At 40.8% G+C, this 23,606-nt stretch overlaps 1 protein-coding gene across 2 annotated transcripts in view; it reads left to right on the top strand.

The window, feature by feature from the left end:
• The window catches only part of ARMH3 (armadillo like helical domain containing 3), a 175,564-nt gene that overhangs the window by 26,656 nt on the left and 125,302 nt on the right, over nt 1–23,606 (top strand). For both annotated transcript variants that reach the window (XM_045438667.1, XM_045438666.1), the window contains exons 9-19: nt 1,789–1,845; nt 3,175–3,218; nt 4,751–4,811; nt 7,344–7,390; nt 7,925–8,000; nt 9,586–9,679; nt 13,048–13,149; nt 16,839–16,897; nt 19,567–19,632; nt 20,517–20,586; nt 21,660–21,720. In XM_045438667.1, coding sequence (XP_045294623.1) covers nt 1,789–1,845; nt 3,175–3,218; nt 4,751–4,811; nt 7,344–7,390; nt 7,925–8,000; nt 9,586–9,679; nt 13,048–13,149; nt 16,839–16,897; nt 19,567–19,632; nt 20,517–20,586; nt 21,660–21,720 — 737 coding nt within the window. The remainder of the gene's footprint in view (nt 1–1,788; nt 1,846–3,174; nt 3,219–4,750; nt 4,812–7,343; nt 7,391–7,924; nt 8,001–9,585; nt 9,680–13,047; nt 13,150–16,838; nt 16,898–19,566; nt 19,633–20,516; nt 20,587–21,659; nt 21,721–23,606) is intronic.

The following is a 23,606-nucleotide window of genomic DNA, read 5'->3' as shown; positions in this document are numbered from 1 at the left end:
GTCTCCTGTAATGACGTGACTCAGTCCCCAGTTGGACATCATGTTTCCCAGAAATTACAAACTTGTTTATTGTCCAGTTGCAAATTGATCCTTCTCGTTTTCTTTTTTTTCTTAAAGAGTTTTCCTTCAAACATGATAAAAATGTTGAAGAAGCAAATACATAGTTACCGATCATGTAGCCATCACCGTATGCTAGATACTATGCTAAGGATTTTACATGTCTTAATTAATTTTTAAGTCTTATGGCAACCCTGAGAAAGAAAATATTGTCCCCATTTTGAAGATGAGGAAGTTGAGCTTAGGTTAATAAAGGTGCCTAACTTGTCACAATTAGTAAGTAGAGGAGCTAGAACCCAAACCTTTGCTTTTAGCCACCTTCCCTTTTCCTCAACTGCTAAAGATAGGTTGTTCTTGGTAATCAGATGATCTTTATTATTACCTAAAACTGGACTTTTGGGACGGTGAGTGACAAGGACGTTTTAAAGATTATGCCAAGAAACAGTGGCCTGCTCCTTCTAGTGTTGTTCTCTTCATTGTGGCATCTCTAAGTCAGCCTACTGCCAATTTCTTTTCCAAGGACCCACTTGCATTGGACCTTGTCTGACATCTGCAGCATCAGCAGGATTTGACTACTGGTTATAGGAAGCAGTGTAGAGAGCCTTCCTCTTTCAGATCAAGTGGCAAATGGAGTGGATTTTACCTCCTTGGGTTGTGTTGTAGAAAATATTGTAAACATTTGGGCTCTTAAGAAAGTAAAGCTGTCTCTTTTTCTATTCCCAGTTGACATTCAAAAGATACCCTCAGAAACTTGATTAAATAAAGTCTATGTGGGGGGTTTCCAAGTTTCTCAGTGATGAGTTTTTTTTGGGTGCTGTAGAAACTACCAATATTGTTCTTTGCTTCCCTTGGGTTAAAATTGGTGGCTGATCTAGGTGAGGTCTTTCCTTACATCCCTTGTGTGGGATGTTTTTAAGGTGAGCAGGTCATTGGTTTTCATTCCACTGGTAGGATATGGCCCAACTGCATAATGAGTTTAAATATATGTCCATTTCCATATGCTGCCCAGCTGAGATTGGGTCTGGGAAAACTCAAGAAATCTTCCAATGTTGTAAGTGATGGGACAATCATTAAATCCCAGTGTTCTGACCAGATTGTAGTTTGGGTAATTACATCTTTTTTTTTTCAGTTCCCCTGCAGTGTTATTTGGGTATCAGATCCATAAATGGCCTCTCTGGCTGTTAAGCAGCTGCCACTTTCCACCCCCAAGGTGGCTTTGTTTTACGGGTGGGTGAATCAGTCCTTGCATATAGTTTGTGGAATGGTTAGGGAGCCTTTGGGATGTTAACAACTTATACATCTGTGCCTTATGGCAAAGAAGCTTTTATGTTCCCCCAAGACTGCTGTCCCTATGGACTCAGATTATTGGTAGGATAGGACGAAATAAGTTTTGTGGAGTGTTCACTTCTTAGAAATAAATAAGATGGAAAGATGGGAGAAGTGGCAGACATAGGCCTGGACCAATCCAGCCTAGAGGAAAATGCAAGTAGAACAGAACTGGGGTGTGTGTGTGTGTGTGTGTGTGTGTGTGTGTGTGGTGATTGCCCATGCACACTGAGAGATTTACTGGAAATGGGGGGAGTCAGTTGGCAGAATGGGTTTGATCTGGGTATTAGGAGCATCACTATAGAGAGAGGGCCTTATAGAACCATTTTTGTTAACACTTTGTTAAATAACTAATGGGTTATTAACTAAGTCAACTCACCTTGAATCTCTTCTCTTATTTAACAGTCTGTGAATCCTTATATTGTGAAGCTGTCTATCGTGGATGATGAGGCTACGCTCAATGTGAGTATCTAGATCCTTGTATGTTGTTTTTTTTTTTTTTTTAATTTTTTTTTTTTCAACGTTTATTTATTTTTGGGACAGAGAGAGACAGAGCATGAACAGGGGAGGGGCAGAGAGAGAGGGAGACACAGAAGGGAAACAGGCTCCAGGCTCCGAGCCATCAGCCCAGAGCCCGACGCGGGGCTCGAACTCATGGACCGCGAGATCGTGACCTGGCTGAAGTCGGACGCTTAACCGACTGCGCCACCCAGGCGCCCCCCTTGTATGTTGTTTTAAGTACTTATGTTTGTTTAAGTACTTGATATTTAGAACAGAGAGCAGAGAGCTATTGTGTTAATTTCATCTGGCTATAAAGAGGGAATCGGTCTTTTCCTTTTAGAGCATCAGTGTGACTATTTTATTGTCTTTAATCTTCTCATCATGGAAGGAAGGTATGAAGAGACGTTTGTTTGCTAATCATGATGAAATGGTTGGTTATGTTTCATGTTACAGTGTGCTGAGGTTGATGATCCTATAGAGTCAGTAAGTTACATTCCCAAGAATAAGAAGGCTTAGATGATATATCAAATCACCACGATGTATATACTTTAGATATGTTACAATTTTGTATGTCAGTAAAGATGAAATAAAAAAAAAAAAAAGACACGGCGAGGCTTAGAAGACTAACTGATGGGAGATCCCTTCTTGTAGAACTAGCTAGATGGCATTTGCAGTCCAACTTGGTGAAGCTGAAGCATGGAGGATGGTCTCTGTATCTGTTACATATGTCCTTGAAAGTTTGGGATCGAATATCTGATCTCTGACTAAGGGAGGAAGAAGATGACCAGGTGTCAGGCATATTGCCCTCTTCATTCTTCTAATTTATCTTATGAAAAAAAAAGCACACATGATTCATCCCATGGTCTTACTTGATCTTTGTGTCATGTTTATTAGCGGGTTCTAAAGGGAAAGTGGATAAGAAGATGGATGCATCCTCCTGGTACCTTCCTGTTTTCCTGTGGCCTGAAAGAGAGTGGCTTGTCTCTAAGCACCTTCATTTAGCGTGAGACTCATTGTCGCTCTTACTGTGACTGTTTTAGAGACATGAGAGCTTTTTGTTTGAAGATTCTAACTTTGTCTTATCTTTTGAGGTGAAAATGATCCCAGTGAAATTGTCAGTGATCTGGGCTGGTCTGTTTTGTGCCCCCCACCCCCTTGTTACTCTATTAAAGTAACATTAAGATAGTTAGATCAGGAAAATCTGGACCCCAGGACTGTATTTAGTGTTTTCCCTGGCCTGGCATCACCACCAGCCCCTTATTTCACCTGTGCTATCCTTTTTCTTTCTAGGGAATGGGACTTGTGATTGCCCAGGCTTTATCTGAGTATAATAGGTAAGTCCACTGTTCCAGAAGGGAAGGGTCTAATTTTCGTTTGAATTGGTTGAGTAGAAAGCAGGTTTGCTCCAGTGCTTGGGTGAATTTCCCTTACCTATCCTAGAAGAGTATTCTTAGATTTAGCTTCTGGTAGACATATTTGCTCTAAGCTCAGCTTGATGGCCTTAGCAAAGGTTGTTTCTTTTTTCTTTCTTTCTTTCTTTCTTTCTTTCTTTCTTTCTTTCTTTCTTTCTTTCTTTCTTTCTTTCCTTCCTTCCTTCCTTCCTTCCTTCCTTCCTTCCTTCCTTCTCTCTTTCTTTCTTTCTCTCTTTCTCTTTCCCTCCCTCCTTCCCTCCCTCCCTCCCTTCCTTCCTTCCTTCCTTCCTTCCCTCCCTCCCTCCCTCCCTCCCTCCCTCCCTCCCTTCCTTCCTTCCTTCCTTCCTTCCTTCCTTCTTTTTGAGAGACAGAGCATGAGCAAGGGAGGGGCAGAGTGGGAAAGAGAGAGAATCCCAAGCAGGCTCTGCACTTCAGTCCAGAGCCTGACATGGGGCTCAAACTCACAAACCATGAGATCGTGACCTGAGTTGAGACCCAACACTCAGACGCTTAACTGACGAAGCACCCAGGTGCCCCAGCAGGAGTTGTTTCTAATACCAGGGGGAAAGTGGCCACCAGGTTAGTGTCATCTTTTATTTAAGCAATTAGACACTTTTTTTTTTTTTTGCAACCTTTGGTATTTTATTGCAGGGTATTTTAACTTGTTTTCCAGCCACAAGCAGGCTCTTCCATTTAGCGCGATGTATCATACAAGTCATTTTCTATGTAAAAAAGGTTGCGAAGCACCACTTTTTTGTACACTTAAAAAATAAATAAAAGGAGAAAACATATTGAATTAGCTCTAGTTTGGTGGATACTTCTTTTTCATCAGGAATCAACCGCAGCTTCCCAGAGTCCCTGTCTTTTCTGAGGGCTCTCTTCATTGATGCTTGTTTTCCCTTTTGCTTTGGATGAAGAAGGATCTGGTATTCAGTGAATGGAAACCAGAAGTGTTCCTAATCCTGGCAAGGGCCAGGCAGTATCTTTCTTGTTCCTCTCCAGACTTTGCTCACACACAATTGGATGTGGAATTTCAAATCTGCCCCATCTCCACAAATAGTTTAGCTCACAGATTTCCCTCCTCTTCCTTCAAAAACAAACAAGATTTTCACTCTACAGCCTTAAAGTAATTTCACTGTTAACACTTTTCAAGTAATAGTCTGTTTGGGAAATAACTGGATCAGCCATATGTTAGAGCAGTTTCACACGTTTGCAGCTTGCTTTCTGCCTCTCTCCCAAAGTAGCCAGGCATTTTGATACATTCCGCCTCAAGAGTAGAGGCATGCATGCCTCTTAGCTTGCAGGGGAGACTGGAGTGGCTACATTGTCATAATGCTTTTGTTTTCTGGAGTCACTGAATTCAAAGAGTGCCCTGTTCTGATTATCTAGAATGCCAAGGATGGAGACATACTTGATAAATAATACTAAAGTTGAATTTAGTTATTTTTGTTCAGGCAATATAAAGACAAGGAAGAAGAACACCAGAGTGGTTTTTTCTCTGCTTTAACAAATATGGTAAGTCCGACTTGTTTTTTCGGTCTTGCTCAGCAGTCTTAAGGCATCTGCAGGGGTAGACAAATCTGTACTTAGAAGTTCAAATGTTTGAGATGATGGCATGATGAGGGGAGAGTGGCTCAGAGCAGAGTTTTGAATGTTTATCTTTGAGAGAGAGAGAGAGAGAGAGAGAGAGAGAGAGAGGGAGGGAGAGAGAGAGGGCGGGTGCAAGCAGGGGGAGGGGCAGAAAAAGGAAAGAGAGAGAATCTTAAGCAGGCTCTAAGCTGTCAGTGAGAAGCCTGTTGCGGGGCTTTATCCCATGAACCATGACATCATGACCTTAGTGGAAATCAAGAGTTGGATGCTTAACCAACTGAGCCACCCAGAAGTCCCAAAGAACAGATATTTTTGAGAGCTGTATCTCTTTTATTGATTCCTAAATCCAAGTGAGATAAGGAAAAGAGAGCTCCGATTGCTCTGGGATTGATTTTTTTCAAATTAATTAATTCAGTTTTATAAAAGCTAAAAAAGAGTACACATTAAGCCAGACTTTTACTTCCTGAAGAGCTGGCTATGTTTGAGGACTGACCCTACAGAATATTGAATAGGAGAGTTTAGATCTGAGCCCAGCCCCGAGTGCCCCTTGGCTGTCTGCTGTGGCCACTTTGATCCCTCATAGCTGGTCCTGGAATTGAGGGATTGATGTAGTGGATTTGACCCACTTATCTAAAGATTTAATGGACTGAGAGGTCCATAGTTTAGGAAAGTTACTGGTCCATTTTGCAAGACTTCTGAATAAGGTTTCTCAACCTTGGCACCATAGTCATTTTGGGCCAGGTAACCTGGGACTAATATTTATTTTATTTTATTTTATTTTATTTTATTTTATTTATTTTATTTTATTTTATTTTATTTTATTTTATTTTATTTTATTTTATTTTATTTATTTTATTTTATTTTTTAATTTACATCCGAGTTAGCATATAGTGCAACAATGATTTCAGGAGTAGATAATCCTTAATGCCCCTTACCCATGTAGCCCATCCCCCTCTCCCACAACCCCTATAGCAACCCTCTGTTCTCCGTATTTAAGAGTCTCTTATGTTTTTGTCCCCCTCCCTGTTTTTATATTATTTTTGCTTCCCTTCCCTTATGTTCATCTGTTTTGTATCTTAAAGTACTCATGTGAGTGAAGTCATATGATATTTGTCTTTCTCTGACTAATTTTGCTTAGCATAATACCCTCTAGTTCTATCCACATAATTGCGAATGGCTGGGACTAATTTTGTTTAAAAAAATTTTTTTTTTACATTTATTTATTTATTTTTGAGAGACAGAATGAGACTTATAGCACAAGGCGGGGGAGGGGGCAGAGAGAGAAGGAGACACAGAATCTGAAGCAGGCTCCAGGCTCCGAGCAGTGCTCAGCACAGAGCCCGACACAGGGCTCAAACCCATGAACCATGAGATCATGACCTGAGCCGAAGTTGGTCACTTAACCTACTGAGCCACCCAGGTGCTCCTGCTGGGACTAATTTTTAAGAGATAAATCTAGAAGGTCTTAGAATCTAGGCAGATTTAGAAAGTCTTTCTTCTTGGACATTAGTATTCAAGTGATCAGCTGTCAGGCAAGACAGTTTTTGAGTTCACTGCAAAAAATAATCATCCATCTATCCCCGAAAAGGCAGCTTTTTCCCCTCAATGCCTGTCATCTTCCCTTCTTCTTTCTTAGAGTCTACTCTCAGAAAAGGATCTGATAAGCTCTTTAACTTTGAAGCATAAGTGAATAAAGTTTCTCAGAGGTCAGAGCAATATGAGCACTGTGTTGGTATTTGGTTAAATGAATTGGATATAATTATACTGCTCCCAGGGATCCTGGCCTTTTAGCCAGGAAGGAAAAGTTTTGTATGAAACAAAGGAAGTTTGAGCTGCATAGTTTGGGAGCATCAGTAGGCAGATGGAAAAGTATTTTTAGAGGGATGGGCATCTTTCTCAGTGCCTCTGATATCACACAGATTGGAGATAGCCTACTCCATTTACTTCTTTGGCTGCCCTGCCTACAACACAGACTAAAGATTTTATGATCTGAAAGTGGGTCTCACATAGACATTTCTGGTCTGAAACCCAAATATTCCTCCGAAGATGGCTCTATGTTGGATGAAATCAGTGTGCTTTCTGTGGTGTTCTTTATAAGTTAGTTTCTGACTTCAAATAAGCAACTTTTGGGAAAGATGCAGAGTGACAAGGAGGTCTAGGTTACCATTTACTTGCTGTCAGCGGTTACTGAACTTACACATTGAAGAGGAGAGCTGGACCAAAGTCCTGATTGTTCTGTTTTAAGGCCCCTTAAGGAAAGACAATTTAGTGGAGTTCTTGTGATTCTTTGAAGATCTTTAAAGTGGGCTGGTTTTCGTCTGTAGGATGGGTGGGCCAGTTCCCTGTTCCCTCAGGCTGCAAGCAGCTTGTCCTTTCACTGATTTAAAGGCTTCACCGGCACAGAGCCCCTTTCACATTTCCCTGCTATAAATCTGCAATTCCTCTTTCCTTCCACAGGTGGGCAGCATGTTCATAGCAGATGCTCATGAGAAAATCTCAGTACAGTAAGTGGCTGACATTCTTGTGCGGTGACTTGAACTCTAGTGTGGGCTATCTGGCTGGATAGGAGTGTGAAACGTTACCTCTTGTTAATCTTCTATGGATTCAAACTTTTATGGTGATTTATCAGATGTTTCTTGGGTTGTAAACAATAATGGACCCTTAGAAACCACTCCTTTGGACATGTCTGTTGAGCTCTAAGAAGCTGAAAAATGGTTCTCAGCTGTGTCTGGAATGAAATGAAGGGGGGCTAGGTGTCTGAGCCAGTTAAGGACTTAACTGAATTGGGGTAGAAAAATGAGAAGGAAAGTAGGGAATGAAGTGAATAAGAACTAGTCCTAAGGAATTAAAATTAAAGCCCTGACTCCTTGCCTATATACCCTTTACATAAACCCAACAAGGAAATAAAGGGAACATTAGAAACTCAAAGGGATTGATAATGAGGAACTTGGGTGAAATTTTATCTTGTTGGTCATAGTGTTTTAACTCTTCCACTATAAGAGCCTCTCCAGTTTGTTCTCTTTGTTTTCTTTCTTTAGAACCAATGAGGCCATCCTTCTGGCACTTTATGAAGCTGTTCATTTAAATCGCAACTTCATCACAGTGTTAGCCCAGGTTGGTTATATTAAAAACTCCAATCCTTCTTCTCCCTGAATTTCATACAGATTCACTCCATTGAAAAGCCTCGCTGGCTCTGCCCGTTTAACCCCTGCTTTGTATTGGTAAGTGGTAGTAACAAAGAGTTGCATTAGTTGCCTCTGTATCGGGTTGTCCTCAATTATGTATGTTTCCATCTAGGGCTGAAGCGGGTCTGATAGTATGCAAAGTCAATGGTTTTGACCAGTCTACTAATTCATTTGACCAGTTTACTGATTCTGTTAACCCAGACAAGTTGAGATTACTTCATTTTGCTCACTGGCAATTCCCATATGGATTTTCATGTCAGGCTTTCTGCTTCCTAAACCACTGTGGAATTGCAACTAGAGATAAAAGAGGCCAAGTCACTTGTCTTATTTCACCAATTTCCCGAGTACAAAAGTAAAAAGTATCGTATCTAGCATAAGGCTAGCTGTTAGGAGAAAAAATGGTCTATGCGTATCGAAAGCAGGAAGTCACAGGATCCTGAGTGCTAGGTCACTTCCTAGCTTGGGATGTCTTCGGTAGTTGGTAGAGAGGGACTAAAACAGGCCAGGAGCTCAAGTGCTGGCCATGAAAGCTGTCTTTAAAAATTGATAAAGTGTTTGTATCTTAGAGTCAGAATGTTTAAAATATGTATGCAGGTTTCTTTTAAAAGAACGTTTGTTTATGTTTATGCTTTTTTCTGTCTCACAGGGCAGATGTGTATGGATGGAATCACTGATTGAGTTTTATTTAACAACAACAACAAAATGAGGCCATGCTTAAAAAGTAGTGTGCTGGTTTAGGCTCTGCCTATGAGGACACTTATTATTTATCAAGACTGAGAACATGAGAGATTTTATCCACCATTCTCATTATGTTTGTCTGTTGTCTGGTGTCTGTCACTGATGTTAAAGGAGGGATGAGGAAGGTGAAAGGCTGGAAAAGCTGTTGGGGAGGAGAAGGGAATAGCTGCCACTCAGCTTAATTCTCAAGAGCTAATGTGACAGAGGTGGCTAAGGAAGGTCAGGGACAGAGGAGTCATCTGTTTGGGTCCCAGTGGATGTCTCCCCCATGTCTCTGCTTCCACACTGTACACTCTTATTGGTTGTGGAACAGGGAGACTGCTGTCTGCTAGCTCTTTTTATAACACCTCTTATCCACTTGCTTCGCCTGTACTTATTCGTCAACTGTGTGGTCATCAAGACGGTCTATGTATGTGTTTTAGGTTGATCTGAGGAGAGGAGTCCTTTCCCAGGTTCAGTTAGGACTGTAGATGCCCTCTTTTTGGTAGAATAATCTCAGGTATTTGTTTACCCCAGTTTTATATTTGCATGGTTCTGCAGAAAACTTATGTAATGGGAACTTAGTTGCTTAAAGAAAACTTGCCCACAGAGCTTCTTATTAGAATTTAGCAAGCATCAACAGGAATCACTTTCTCACGGGAACTCAATGCAGAAGCAGTCCCTCCTCAGTGAGCATTCCATCTAATTATGACGCCAGGAATACCAGAAAGACTGTTGTGGGGAGGCTACTCAGAACTAGGTTATGTCTTTTCTTACCTGCTTCTGTTCTCTTTCAGAGTCATCCAGAGATGGGCTTGGTGACAACCCCTGTCAGTCCTGCTCCGACAACCCCAGCCACACCACTTGGGACCACACCACCCTCCTCTGATGGTAAACCCACCACCTCATGTTTTCTTGATTAATACGATCTTGAATCTTTCAGGGTGAGTGTAGCTGTGTTGAACAAAGAACACAGTTGTTAATTCTTTCACTTAAGAAATTGTCTGAGGTGATATCCTTTAGGACTTCTGAAGCTCCAATGGAAATTTTGGAAAAGACAGTCAGGTGCTTTTCTCTGTGTTAGAAGCCTGTCCTCAGGAAATGGTTGTAGAATCATGGAGTGCTAGATCTGAAAGGGACCTCTGAGGTCAGTGATGCCTGTCTTGCCAAACTCTCAGGATACTTGTGAGGCTCTGATGAGATACTTTATGAAGGTCTCTCTGAAATAAATGTAAGATAGTAATGTTATCTCATGTTACCATTGGTCAAATGAGGGAATTGAGGCCAGAGAAATAAATGGTTCACCTACTGTTAGTGAGAGTTGAGACTAAGATCCAGGACATGGGTCAGGGCAGGGACCATGTCTGTTTTGTTCACTATTGTCTGACCAGTGTAGTGCGTGGCATGGTCACTGCTTAGTAAATATTACATGCATGAGTTGAGTACATGCATGAGAAAGTGAACCCTAAGATATTACATACTGATATGTGTCTGCCAGCACTCACAGGGGGAAAATATCAAGCTTTGAGTGTATTATAATTGGAATTTGGTGGGTATTTAAGACTTCTACCCCTAACCCCCCCCCCCCCCCCCCACCCCACGCATGCACACAAATTTCCACTCTATAGATTTTATGGCTGGAACTTAAGAAAAAGGTAGCAGGAAAGAAGTTATGAATTTTGCCCAATAAGCTTTGTTGTCACCTGAGTGTGTTTGATAGAGTACATTAACCTAAAAATAATCTTTGTTTAATACTTGATGTTTTACCTGAAATGTTTACTGAATTTTGGGTAAAGAAATATAGGAAATCCAACTTTGATCCTTTCTCTGTGCCTCTCTACTGTCTGTACAAGAAATGATCTTGTTTGATCTGCCTTTTCTCCTTGAAATTTTCATATAGCACCTGTGGCAGTAGCATTTCAAGGTAGTAAAAGTGGTGTTGGTACAGAAGAGTGTCAGGAAGGTGCCATTCGTACTCAGGTCTATGGTAGCAAGTTGGATCTGTTTGGAACTGAAAGCCAAATTCCAAAATATCTTAGTGAGAAGGAGCAAGTAGTAAGGATTGCTTACTTGTCTTTGCTTTTTCAGGTCACTGAATAATCCAATGGAAATACTGTTCTTTCTCTTTAAGGACGAAGCCTGCCTGGTTACCATGGATATCAAAAGCCATATATATATATATATATATATATATATATATATATATATCCATATCCATATATCTGAATTCCATGTGATGTTGGGGTTTGGATGCTTCAGAGAACTGCCTTTCAAACTGTTCATTGTGAACATTCCACCCACACACTTGATTATGCAATGGCAGGATTTGTGCTTACTTACCTACAACCAGTTGAGCTTTTATTTTTTCTAGTGGGAAGATGGAGTCAGCCCACTTTCAAATGACTGTCTCCCTTGTCAGAGGCTGCTGGGAAGAATTATGAAGCCAAAGATCAAGGAATAACTCTTCCTTAAGAAGGGGATTTTAATTTATGAGGGATTTTATTCTATTTCTTCTATTTTGTCCTTTTTCCTCTCTCCTAACTCATTTCCTATCTATAGGGATCCTAAGCGTTATAACCTTGTTTCCAGGTTTTTGTCTTTAATTATGTATAGTGGTGCTCAGTGGCCCAGTTATATTTAAAGGTATGTCACTGAAGCCATTATTTTTAAAAGCCAGGAGTTTAGATGTAACATTTGTTCCCAGCTCAGACTTGACATTTGACAACTCAGCCTTGGCATGAGAGGACTTTCTGGTAAACTAAAAATACATATACTTCTATATTTCTGCATATTACATAAGACATTTTTCCAGTTACTGCTGTGTGTGAGTGGGGAAAAAAGTCCCACTTACCAGTTAGATTCCTCTTTGTATTGGACAAAGGAATGATTATGGGCTCTGAGCTTCAAAATAGGCTTGTAGTAGTAGTCTCAGGTCATTAACCCATAACGTGAATTAAGACCTTTTAGTATTTGAACATAAAAATATATTTGTCTTTTATTAGTTTTGGGAGGCTGAACTGTGGGAAAACAGCCAAGGATTGGACATGCTAATTTCTTCTCATAAGGCTTTCTGTTGTGCTTGTTGTGTGTTATGGAACCATTATATGCAAATGTTTCCCATTGTTAATAAATGTTCTCAGCATACATCATAATAACTCCAGAAGGATCCACTATGGTTGTGAATACATATTATGAGTAATATCCCAAACTCAGCTGAGTCTTCACAGGTGAAAATACTGCAGAAAGCTATAGATTTTCTAGCTTGTCTGAGCCATCATGAGCCTCCTTTTGCTTTTATATTATGTCTTAGTGTAAAAACAGTTAACAAGATGTCTAAGTCTAATTTAAAGTCTTAGAAACTTGATATATCTGCATTTAGACTGTTCTGGGGCCATCTGACTGGCTCAGTTGATAGAGCATGAGACTCTTGATCTCAGGGTTGTGAGTTCAAGCCCCACATTGGATGTGGAGCCTACTTTAAAAAAAAACAAAAACAGAAAGACGATTCTGTGTGGGTTAGCCCTGGTTTGGTCCCTCATTGTTCATTACAACTGTGGCTCAGAGAGTGGGGACAAGGGGTAATTTCTCTTGGAAATAATAAGTAGCTGGGTGTATAAAACTCAGTTTCCAGGCTATCCCAATCAATAGTGTCCACCTGTTTTCAGTATTTCAGTATTCTTTTTCAGGTTCCGTTTCGGGGGCCGGGGCAGGGGAAGAGATTAAGGAGTAGAATTTGCATGTAATTCTGTCTTAACTTTTTTCCCTTCCATCTTGGGTATTTCTAGCCTAAAGTCTTATTCTTAAAACTGAGCAAGATTTCTCCTTATTAGGAATGAATTGTCATTTATTTTAAGCAGGAGACTCATCAAAGCAAGGCTCATTTATATTCAATACAGAGATCTTTCCCTTAGGTACAAATCAGAGTGCCTTTAAGAAGGGCCCTGAACACTTTTGTGTTACTTGACGCTAAAAGCAGAATCAAAAGACCCTTTTTAGGATGTTGGGAGAAAAGCACTGTTCCCGGAGACCTGCTCTCCTATATTACAGGAAAGGTATTGGTCTTGGGACCAATCATGGGAGTAGGAAGGGCTCTAGAGGCCTAGGAACAGTAGCTAAGGGTTTAATGCGAAGCACTTGGTCCTCCCTCTTTTGTGGAAAAAGTTTATTTGGTGATTTTTTGTCTGCTAGCAAATTGGCTATGTAAGTAGAAGTCTTAGAATATGTTATAGGCTAAATACATTTCATCTGTTCTATTCCAGTTATAAGTTCTGTGGAACTCCCACTGGATGCAGATGTACAGACCAGTAATCTACTCATAACCTTCTTAAAGTACAGCTCGATTGTCATGCAGGACACCAAAGGTAAGGCAGGCTACTTTGGGGGCTCAGGAAGCAGGAGGTGTGGCAGGCAGCTACTTAGCTAGAATCAAGGAGCAGCATTAATACTTTGAAACTTTGGATGAACTGTTGGGGCCTCCTGTACAGGGTGATGGTCCTGATTACTGGAAAACAGTGATTTCTCACTGCCAGATGGCAATTAGGTGGTGTTGGGAAAACCTGGAGCTGGAGGGGGAGTACTTCAAAAATATGAACAGGAAAAAAAAATTGGTCTTTACAAAAACTAGCAAGTGATTTTAGCAGATTTTGGTAAGTAGATGCAAAGTCTATTGTGTGGGAAGGGGAGGGATTAGCATGCATCAGGGACTTCCCTTTTGAGGACAAGAATTGGAAGCATCAGCTTGTGGTGAGAATTCGTGGACTATTGTACTGAGTACCGTAGGAAGAGGTGAGATTGAGGAGGACAGTGTTCCTTAACACTTAAAACAGAAGTGTCCTTACCCATCTAGAGATGTAGAGTGGAAGCAGGAGGGGAGTGGCTGTTGGAAAAGTTTGAGTTTGTTGTCTCTGGTCTCCTGTTCTTCATCTGTTACATCTATAGTCTTTTAACTGGTAGTAGGGAAGGGTAATAGTTGGGCTAGGCGTGAGAGGGGATTGGGAGGAAACCCAGCAGATTCTATCCAGTATGTATCTCAGTCCGCTCTGAGTGGAGTGGCAGAGATGGTTGGTGGGCCTCTGAGACTCAGCAGGTGAGATCTGGCAGGCCAGGATAACAAGACTTTTGTGTATTTATGTTTCCTGGGGCCCTGGCTTCTCCTTTGTGGAGGGAGATAACCTCTTCCTTTCTCTAGAAATGTCATAGCAACCACAGAAAAGACTGTATAGATGGGACCCTGCAAATGAACTTGTAGCTTTGCTTGCTATGTAACAGTGAACTGAGGCCCGTGGAACTTACTTTCAGCTCTAATGATTTTATAAACTTCTTTGTCCTGGTCACTTTGTCGTACGTAAAATAGAAGGCAAAGTTGAGGGCAGATTAATGGTAGCATCGTGGTCTCAGGCTGTCTCTCTGAACTCAGGCTGGGATTGGTCTTTGCCAACAGTCAGCCTAAATATGGCAAGGGGCAGTGTTAGGTATGATGGAGAATTAATGTCAAATATGGCTCCTGTGAGACTGAGGGAGTGAGGAACAGAAGAAGAAAAATGTCTCCTGTGCTACATTGGCCCAGCTCTTGCTATCTGTTAATCCCCTGACCTTCTGTATGCCCTGACTGATAGGATGTCATTATGATTTTAGGAGCAATAGAAGCAACTTTGTCTTGGCTCTGCTCTGTCCCCCTATCCAGATATTAGCTCTTTCTTCTTTATTATATATTATTTGATACCTATAAAAAGATACTTCTTATATGTATGAATATTAAATTATGAGGCTTATAGTAAGCATAACAAATAGCACAAGTTGTGAAGCATAATAAAACAAACATATATAAACCTGCTACTCAACCTGAAGAAATCATGCTTTTGAAGCTACCTGTGTGTCCTCTACCCAGTTGTTCCTCTCCTCTCCATTCTCCAAAATTTTATCATTCCTTTGATTCAGCTCTGCTTTCAAAGCCTTTTTCTCCTGAGGTTCTTCTAATTTGGGGTATTGTTACCTTGAAGGAGTATCTGATTAATCTTAAAAATAGACATTAGGTGGGGCATGCCAGGGTGGCTCAGTCAGTTGAGCATCCAACTCTTGATTTCGGCTCAGGTCATGATCCCAGGGTTGTGGGATCGAGCCCCACCTTGGGGTCTGCACTGGGCATGGAGCGTGCTTAAGATTCTGTCTCTCCCTCTGCCCCTCCCAATCGCCCTCTGCCCCCTGCCACCTTCCTTTGCCTCTCCCCTGCTCGTGCACGTGTGCTCTTGCTCTCTAAGATAAAAATAGACAGTAGGCAAAAATATTAAAAATATATATGTATATCTAAAATGTATATGTGTATATATGTATATCTATGCAGACTTTAAAGTTGATTCACCAAAATTTTACCAGTTAGGACAAATGGGTGGGGTGATTAAACTTGTTTTTTGTTGTCCTTTTTTTGTGCTTTTCTGAGTTAAAAAAGTTTATAATGAAATATGCCTTCGTTTTGTATTCAGAAACACTTTTTTTTTTCTTAAGTGGAGAGATAGCTGCAGGCTTTTTTTACAGGAGTTGCTTATCAGCTTTTGAGGAAAGGGAGGATAGTGCCAGAGAAATTGCAGATAAGTAGAAGAGTCTCATGAATCTAGTTTTGCACAGGCGGGGGCATTTCTCTTCTGGCTGCCTAGGAACTCTGATGTAAGCTCTGGGGAATGTCAGGTAAGTATTATTACTGTATTTGCATTGTCTATGAGAAGAGATGAATGTATTTCTGGACTATAACCCCCATTATGCCTTCTAATTGTCAGGTTTTAGTTGATTTTATCTTTGAGGCAGTAGCAGGTTAATGTCAGGGTGAGTTCTCTTAGCTCATTTCTATAGCACTGTAATCTGTTAATAGATATTCTCTCGGAATGGACTTCAATCCAGGTCCTGTTAAAGCTAATTTGAGACATCATAAACCATTTGTCCTTTTTGAATATTCTGGCATGAACCCTCTTTTTGCTTCCATTTCACCTCCTCACCCACAAAGATCTTGGAAAGTAAATAAGCTTTCATGGTTCTGGTAATTGGCAGTGACGGAGTAGCTCTTTCTTGGTCATTTGTGTGGGCCTAGAGCCCTGCTGTTGAGGTTACCTTCTTTTCTATTTTTATTTTTATTTTTATTTTTTTAATTTTATTTTTTTAACATTTATTTTTGAGACAGAGAGAGACAGAGCATGAACAGGGGAGGCACAGAGAGAGAGGGAGACACAGAATCTGAAACAGGCTCCAGGCTCTGAGCTGTCAGCACAGAGCCCGACGCGGGGCTCGAACTCATGGACCGTGAGATCATGACCTGAGCCGAAGTTGGACGCTTAACCGACCGAGCCACCCAGGCGCCCCGGTTACCTTCTTTTTTAATAACTAGAATGTGGGTCCTGGGAGACCAGGGACCTTTGTTTAGTTCAGTGCTGTATCTGTAATGCCTAGCACAGTGCCTGCCACATAGTAGGTACTAAGTAAATATTTGTAGAATGAATAACTTTGGCAGGAAGGAAAGAAAAATGATGAAGAGTTCACAGCTTTTCTGGTCATAAATAGTGTGCACAGTACAAGGAAAGGCATGGGGTGGACCCTGTTCTTCAAGTAATTTGTTTCTGATTCCACTGCCAGTTTGCTATGAACAGTTATAAAACCTTTCCAGATTTTGTGGGAGGCGGATATAGATGGTGGTGCTTCTAGCTGGTAGATGGGAGGGGTGGGGAAAGGACCTGACTATTTAGAAGCAAAGGGTTGATATGGAAACAAAGGGCATGGCCCTAATGTGGGCCATGACAGTAGGAGCCATTATATTAAGTAGATGGCTCTCAGGAAGGTGGTTAGTGGTCCATCAGACTGCCAGAATATTTTAGAAAAAAAATCTTCTGGAGGAATTCTTTTGCCAGGTAGAAAAGCAAGAATTATGCAAGTAGAGCCTTGATTTTCATTCAGGAATTTTGTGAAAGAGGGGGAAAGTAGAAATGTTCATTTTGATGATACATATCTTTTTCTGTATAGAAACATGGTTTGGATGATATGGAGAGAAGGGTTTATTTTTTCTTTACAGATGAGCACCGACTTCACAGTGGCAAACTCTGTTTGATTATACTTACGTGTATTGCAGAGGTAGGTGCTGCTAGCCTTCTGATAGTAGCCCATCTCTTACAGGGTGCTTTTTTCTGCCCTTTTCTTGTTCCTTTAGGTTCCTAAAGCTTGGAAGGGAAACTCTTTCCTCTTTGTTTGTCTCCCTACATTCCTCCCACTAGAATGTAAGCTCTGAGGGGCGCCTGGGTTGCTCACTTGGTTAAGCCTCTAACTCTTGGTTTCGGCTCAGGTCACGATCTCACGTTTTTTGAGTTTGAGCCCCATGTCAGGCTCTGTGCTGGCAGTGCAGAGCCTGCTTGGGATCTTCTGTCTCTCCCTCTCTTTCTGTCACTTCTCTCCTCGTGCTCTCTCTCTCTCACTCACTCACTCAAAATAAATAAATAAAGTTAAAAAAAAAGGAATGTAAACTCTGATACCAAGTACTTTGTCTCCTTCACCAGTGTGTTCTCAGTATTCTCAGCATCTAGCATGTAATAGAGGCTCAATTAGTATATACTGGATTAATTAATAATGAGTGGTGTTATAACTTCGGTAATTTCAGACTAGAAGATGTGAGCTCTTAAGAGTTTTTTTTTTTTAATGTTTATTCATTTTTGAGAGAGAGAGTGAGTGAGCGAACATGAGTGGGAGAGGGGCAGAGAGCGATGGAGACGCAGAAACCAAAGCAGGCTCCAGGCTCTGAGCTGTCAACATAAAGCCCCATGTGGGGCTCGAACTGATGAACTTGTGAGAAGTTGGACACTTAACCAACTGAGCCATCCAGGTGACCCCCCTTTTTAAAATTTTTTTTAATGTTTATTCATTTTTGACAGAGCATGAGTGGGGGTTGGGGCAGAGAGAGAAGGAGAGCGAGCTCTTAAAGAGTTTTAAATAATAGACTTAAGCCTCTGTAGAAAAAATGATAATGCCCCTTTGAAGCTGTCCATGTTGGGTTTTTTGCATTTAGCAAAATGAGAAAAGGAGCCCAGGGTGCCTCGGTGGCTCAGTTGGTTAAGCGTTCGACTCTTGCTTCGGCTCAAGTCATGATCTCATGATTCGTGAGTTCGAGCCCCACGTCTAGCTCTGAGCTGACAATGAGGAGCCTGCTTGGGATCCTCTCTCTCTGCCCACCCCACTCTCCCCACCACTTGCTCTCTCTCTCAAAAAAAAAAAAAACTTAAAAAAAAAATGGAGCTCAAGTTTCCTGTGGGGAGTTGGTGGAGAGAAAAGCCAAAGAGAGGAATTAGAACCTGAGTAAAGTTGGGCTGATTGCAGTTTGGTGAAGAACAAGAACCCAAGGGTAAAAATAAAAGGTGCTTTATAAGGAGGCTCTTTTGGTTGGATTAATTAGGCCTGAACTCACCCTGCATCTTGGTGGCAACAAAGGTGTAAAAAAAAAAACCACAGGACCCAAATGGTTTCACTTAGGCTGATCCCTGGTTATGGGCAGGACTTGAGTCAATTTAGAGCTAAATTTTCTCTTCAGTTTCCTCCTTTACTATTCCTTATTTTCATCTTTTCTCTCTTAAGAAAAATAGTAAAGGTGGTCCACATGGAGTAAAGATCTTGCTCAGTTTTTCCCTTTTTATATTCTCTGTGAAAAGGTGACCTACTTTTCACCAGGTTATGGGTTGCTGGTTATAGAAGAGCTGCTTGTTATTATTATTATTATTTTTAGGTTTTATTTACTTAAGTAATCTTGGGGTACCTGGGTGGCTTAGTCGGACGAGCATGTCCGACTCTTGATTCCGGCTCAAGTCATGATTCCAGGTCTTGAAATTGAGCCCTGAGTTGGGCTCCATGCTGAGTGTGGAGCTTGCTTAAGATTCTCTTTCTCTCTCTCTCTCTCTCTCTCTCTTCCTATGCCCCCTTCCCTGGCTTGTGCTCTTTCTCTCTCAGTCTCTCCATCCAGCATGAGGCTGGAACTCATGACCCAAGATCAAGAGTCGCATGTTCTTCTGACTGAGCCAGCCAGGTGCCGCTACAAGAGCTACTTATTAGCAGTGGGCTGGTTGTAATTGCTTTTCAGAAATCTTTCTATCTTTAAAGGAGTTGTTTTTCACAAATTGTAACAGTTCTTAGTAATTGGAGTCTGTCAGATCTTCAAAAACAGTGTTGGGAAAGGGCCAAGGGATATTTATTACTGATCCACGGGTGAGAAGTTTTTGATTTTCCATCAGTCTTGAGCAAGGCCAGAGATAGACAGGGTCTTCCCTGCTGCCTTGCTGCCAGCATAGCAGTTTTCTCCTGTTGTGCCAAGCCCATTCCCAGTGGAGTACAGACCTTTCTTCCTAATCGTGGCTCCTCATGTGGAGTCTGCACATGTATCCTGCAGCCCTGATGAAAACCTTCAAGCTGTCACAAATAGAGCAGGCTCCTTGGGCAGATGGAAAGGAAGAGAAAATAAGAAAACAGATTCCTCTCAGCATTCGCCTCAAGTCCCTGTGCCTTAATTTTTATTGTTTGTAATTTGCTGAGAGATTTTTGACCAGTTAGAGACACATTGTGGAATTATATCTAAGGAAAGTCTCCTGGCTTAAGTAGAGTTTGACATTAAGATTCTAGGCTCATCTCATTAGCTCTTCAACTGGTCCTTGAAAGTAGTAGTTCTTGAAGTCCAAGGATTTATAGCAAGTGTGATAGATTATAAACTGAGTTTCCTAAATATAGCTCTCATTCCTTACTTTTTCTCCTTATTTCTATTTTTTAAGGATCAGTATGCCAATGCATTTTTGCATGACGACAATATGAACTTTCGAGTAAACTTACATAGAATGGTAGGTGTGATTTTGTTTCTTGTTTTTCTTAGAGGAAATTTTTGGTGTGTTGGCAGGATTTGGGAGGATGAAATTGATCCTACTTAGAACAAATGTGGGTGGAATGTTGTACTAAAGAACTTTTGCTTAACTGCTGTTCAACAGGCCCATGCCTGTTGTTGGAATTTTTTTTTTTTTTTTTGCATGTCATGGAGCTCTTTCTTACTCAAGAGAGGATGAAAAGATCCACAACCATATTCTCATGGCAGTAATATTAGAATGTATTAGTAGAAGTATCAGAAATCAGTAGCTTTCCACAAGGAGAAGGGTCTAAGCCTTTCATTTGCAAAATGCCCTGTGACCTTTGATAGTTAAGACCACATGCTGCTATATTTATCTGAGAGGTGGGGGAAATTGAATTTGGAAGATCAGGGAATTTCTTAGAACTTGGAGATATGTTTAAAAATATCATGTTGAGGTTTACATTTCAAACTTAACTTTTGTTTTTTGCAACTGCTACTGTTGCTGCCTCTACACAGTTACCTGCTCCTCTTCTTTTTCTTAATTATTTTATCAAAGAAAAGATACCAGTATGTCTCTTTTGTTCTTAGTAATGTCCCTTGTGTAGATAAAATCAAGGTAAAAACAACAGCTTTCCCATTGTAGTATGCTTCAGTGTCCATTGGGGCTGTTGTCTTGCTGTGAATTGTGTTTTTGTCACAGGCCTGCATTGATAACTGAGAAGCATTTATAAGTCCTCCCTGCCCCACCCCACCCCCATCACTAGAAAAAGAAAGAAAAGGTAGCATGTCAGTAGAGTGATTTTATTTGCATGAAGAACATGATGATGAGCCATTGGATGTCAGTTCATGTGTCCACTAATTTCATTTCTTTTTTGTGTGCAGCCTATGAGACACAGGAAGAAGGCAGCAGACAAGAACCTTCCCTGCCGTCCCTTAGTATGTGCAGTACTGGGTGAGTCTTATCAAAATTGGCATTTTCCTGAGCCAGTGACGGATTTTCATGATTAAGAGGAGGGATAGATCCTGGTTGATGTGCTTCTCCCTCAGAGAAGTTACTAGTTACGTTTCTTCTCTGATGTAAGAAACCATGTTTGTTGTTCAGTTTGGTAAAACAACTCCGGTGACTAGATTGCTCAATTAAAGCGTTCTCTTGTTCAAAGAGAAAGATCTTTCCAGGGAGATAAATGGGTAAGTCTAAGCCTGGTACATGATTTAAATTTGTAAAATGTTTTATTCCTGATCAAGATTTCAAATTCTTCACTCTCTTCTTGGTTCATATTGATGTGTCAGCTGGCCAGGAGGCTTGAGGTTCAAGGTTCAGCTATATAAAAATTTCCTTTGAGTAAATTAAGCTGAGATGAGGCTGACAGAGCTGACAGTAGGGGGTTGTAACTTAGGGAATTTTGTCTGCCCAGAATTCTGCATTTTCCTCAGGGGAATAATATGAACTCTTAATCCCATTTCACTTGGATTTTCAGCCCTAGTTCCTAAATCTACCTGATTTTAGAAACAGTAATTAAGACTATATAATAAGCCTCCATTGACCCAAAGCCCCACAGACCATTTCAGTCAATATCTGTCAAACTGAGTGTGATTGTGAGATGAGATAGACTGACATCTCTTTAAAGTGGAGTCTCGAGTTGTACAAATGCGATCCATAATTTCTTCTCTACTTGCCTCATTGCTCGGTTCTCAGAATATGATTTCCCTCTGGCATTTTGCTTTAGTGCCATGGTACAAAATATCTGTGCAGTGAAATCTCCTGTGTACGTGAATTTATTGGCAGGTCAAGGTATCCTTCTGGAAGTAGGAGAGTGAGCTAATTGTTACTTTACAAGTGGCAGGTAGTGCAAGTGTTGTGAAAAGTGCCTTATATAAAATAAATTTCAGTGTATGTGAATAAAGACGTGGTTAGCGGTTGCCATTCAGCATGAGAGCAAGGTATACTCAGGTTTTTTTCCCAACTCAAAGGCATGGAATGCATTTCATTCTGATTCATCTAATTGTTATCCTTTTCCCATTCAGACCTGATGGTAGAGTTTATTGTAACACACATGATGAAGGAGTTTCCTATGGATCTGTATGTGTAAGTATCATGGTTTGCTTAATGTGTACAAATCTATTTTATAGAATTGAGTGATAGGAAATTTATAGTCACATTTCTATATACTTTGCTTCAGGAAAAACACACTTGTGTATGAGTGTCAGGGAGCATTTTATGGCCTGGATTTATACATCTTTCCAGAAGGGAGAAACTGTACAAACCACAGTTTGGATTCTGCACATATCTTCATTATCCCTTTAGGCACACTGCATGGAGAACAAGGTTGATGCACTGAAGTAGTGATCATGGGTGGCTGCTGTAATCCAAAGATACAGAATACCAGCAGGCCACTTAGTCATCCCTAGGCATTGGCATGAAAGTAGTCAGAAGTAGTTAGGATGTAGGAAAAGGCCAGAGAGATAGAGCTTCTTAGCCTACATTGTCCTCAGCAGCCTAGTCAGAACCATGTTAGCTAGGTAAATTACGTATGTAGTGTCCTGGTTGGGAGATTCCTGCCTCCTGAGATCAGATTGTTTATCCCATTTCTTTAAACCAACACAACTAGAGGCAACTGAAAATCATCCTATTTTAATAAAGTTTAAGCCTTTAGGCTTTCTCTCTCATTTGATGTTTCTTCATTCTTCCTTAGTGCCCAAGAACAGCTGTGCTACATTAGTGTGATCCCAAATATGTATATTATCTTTTTTCCTTAAAAAGTATCTAAATTGAGGGGTGCCTGGGTGGCTCAGTTGGTTAAGTGACTGACTTTGGCTCAGGTCATAATCTCACGGTTCATGAGTTCGAGCCCTGCTGTGCTGACAGCTCAGAGCCTGAAGCCTGCTTCAGATTCTGTGTTTCCCTCTTCTCTCTTCCCCTCTCTTGCTCGTGCTTTTTCTCTTTTAAAAAGTAAATAAACATTAAAAAAAAAATCTAAATTGAGTCTGACAACAGAATCAGTACTTCCATTTTTTTCAGGAGGAGAGTTGTTTCGTGAACAGCAAGGTCAGTGTACCTCACTCCAGTGCCAGGCCTGGGATCTAGGAGGTATAAAGGATTTTACTCTGAATAGAGTAGGCCTCCAGCTCTTTAGACCGTAGGTCATTTCATGTAGTCTTGGCTTCTTAGGTCTAAATTAATGCTACAAATTTCACGTTTAGGTTAAGTAGGTTGCAGTTTGCATTTTTCTATTTGCATTTTCTTTTGAAAATGAGGAAAGAAAGTGAGCCTGATTCTTTATTTTAATTGAAAGACCATGGAAGCTGCTTTTTTTTTTTTTTTTTAATGCTGATTAGTTTTTGGCTCATTTTAGGTGTATCTCTGAACCTTAGTACCTTAGGGGTCAGATTTATTATACTGCAACTTTATTTGTTACTTGATTATCTTATGTTCTAGTTTTAGGATATGCTATTTACTTTGTAGTTTATTATTATAGTTGTTGTTTTTTCATTTTCCAGGTAAGGAAACTTAGACTCCAGAGATGCAGTGCTTCGCTCAGGGTTATTCTGTTAGTAAGCACCACTGCCTTTTCCTGAAGCCAGCTTTTCTTACTGTAAATTCTAGGCTATTGCTATCCCTTCTCTGGTGTATTAGTTACCCATTGCTGTGTACAAATGACCCCAAACCTAGTGGTTTAAAACAAATATTTGTTATCTCAGTATCTGTGGCTCAGGAATCCAGGAGCAGCTTAGCTGGGTAGTTTTGGCATAAGGTTTCTTACAAGGCTGCAAAGTGTTAGCTGGGCCTGTAGACATCCAAGACTCTAATGGGGCTTGAGAATTTGCTTCCAAGCTCACTTACATGGTTGGTGGCAAACCTCAGTTCCTTGCCATGTGGCCCTCTCAATAGGGTTGCTTGCCATGGCAGTTGGCCTCCCCCAACGCTAGTAATCCAAGAGAGAAGAGTCTAGGATGGAAGCCATAGTGTCTTTT

This window comes from Leopardus geoffroyi, chromosome D2 (genome assembly GCF_018350155.1).
Source record: "Leopardus geoffroyi isolate Oge1 chromosome D2, O.geoffroyi_Oge1_pat1.0, whole genome shotgun sequence".
Classification (NCBI taxonomy): Eukaryota; Metazoa; Chordata; class Mammalia; order Carnivora; family Felidae; genus Leopardus; species Leopardus geoffroyi.
The sequence above is the reverse complement of the archived record's forward strand: the minus strand, read 5'-3'. Positions and strand labels throughout refer to the sequence as shown.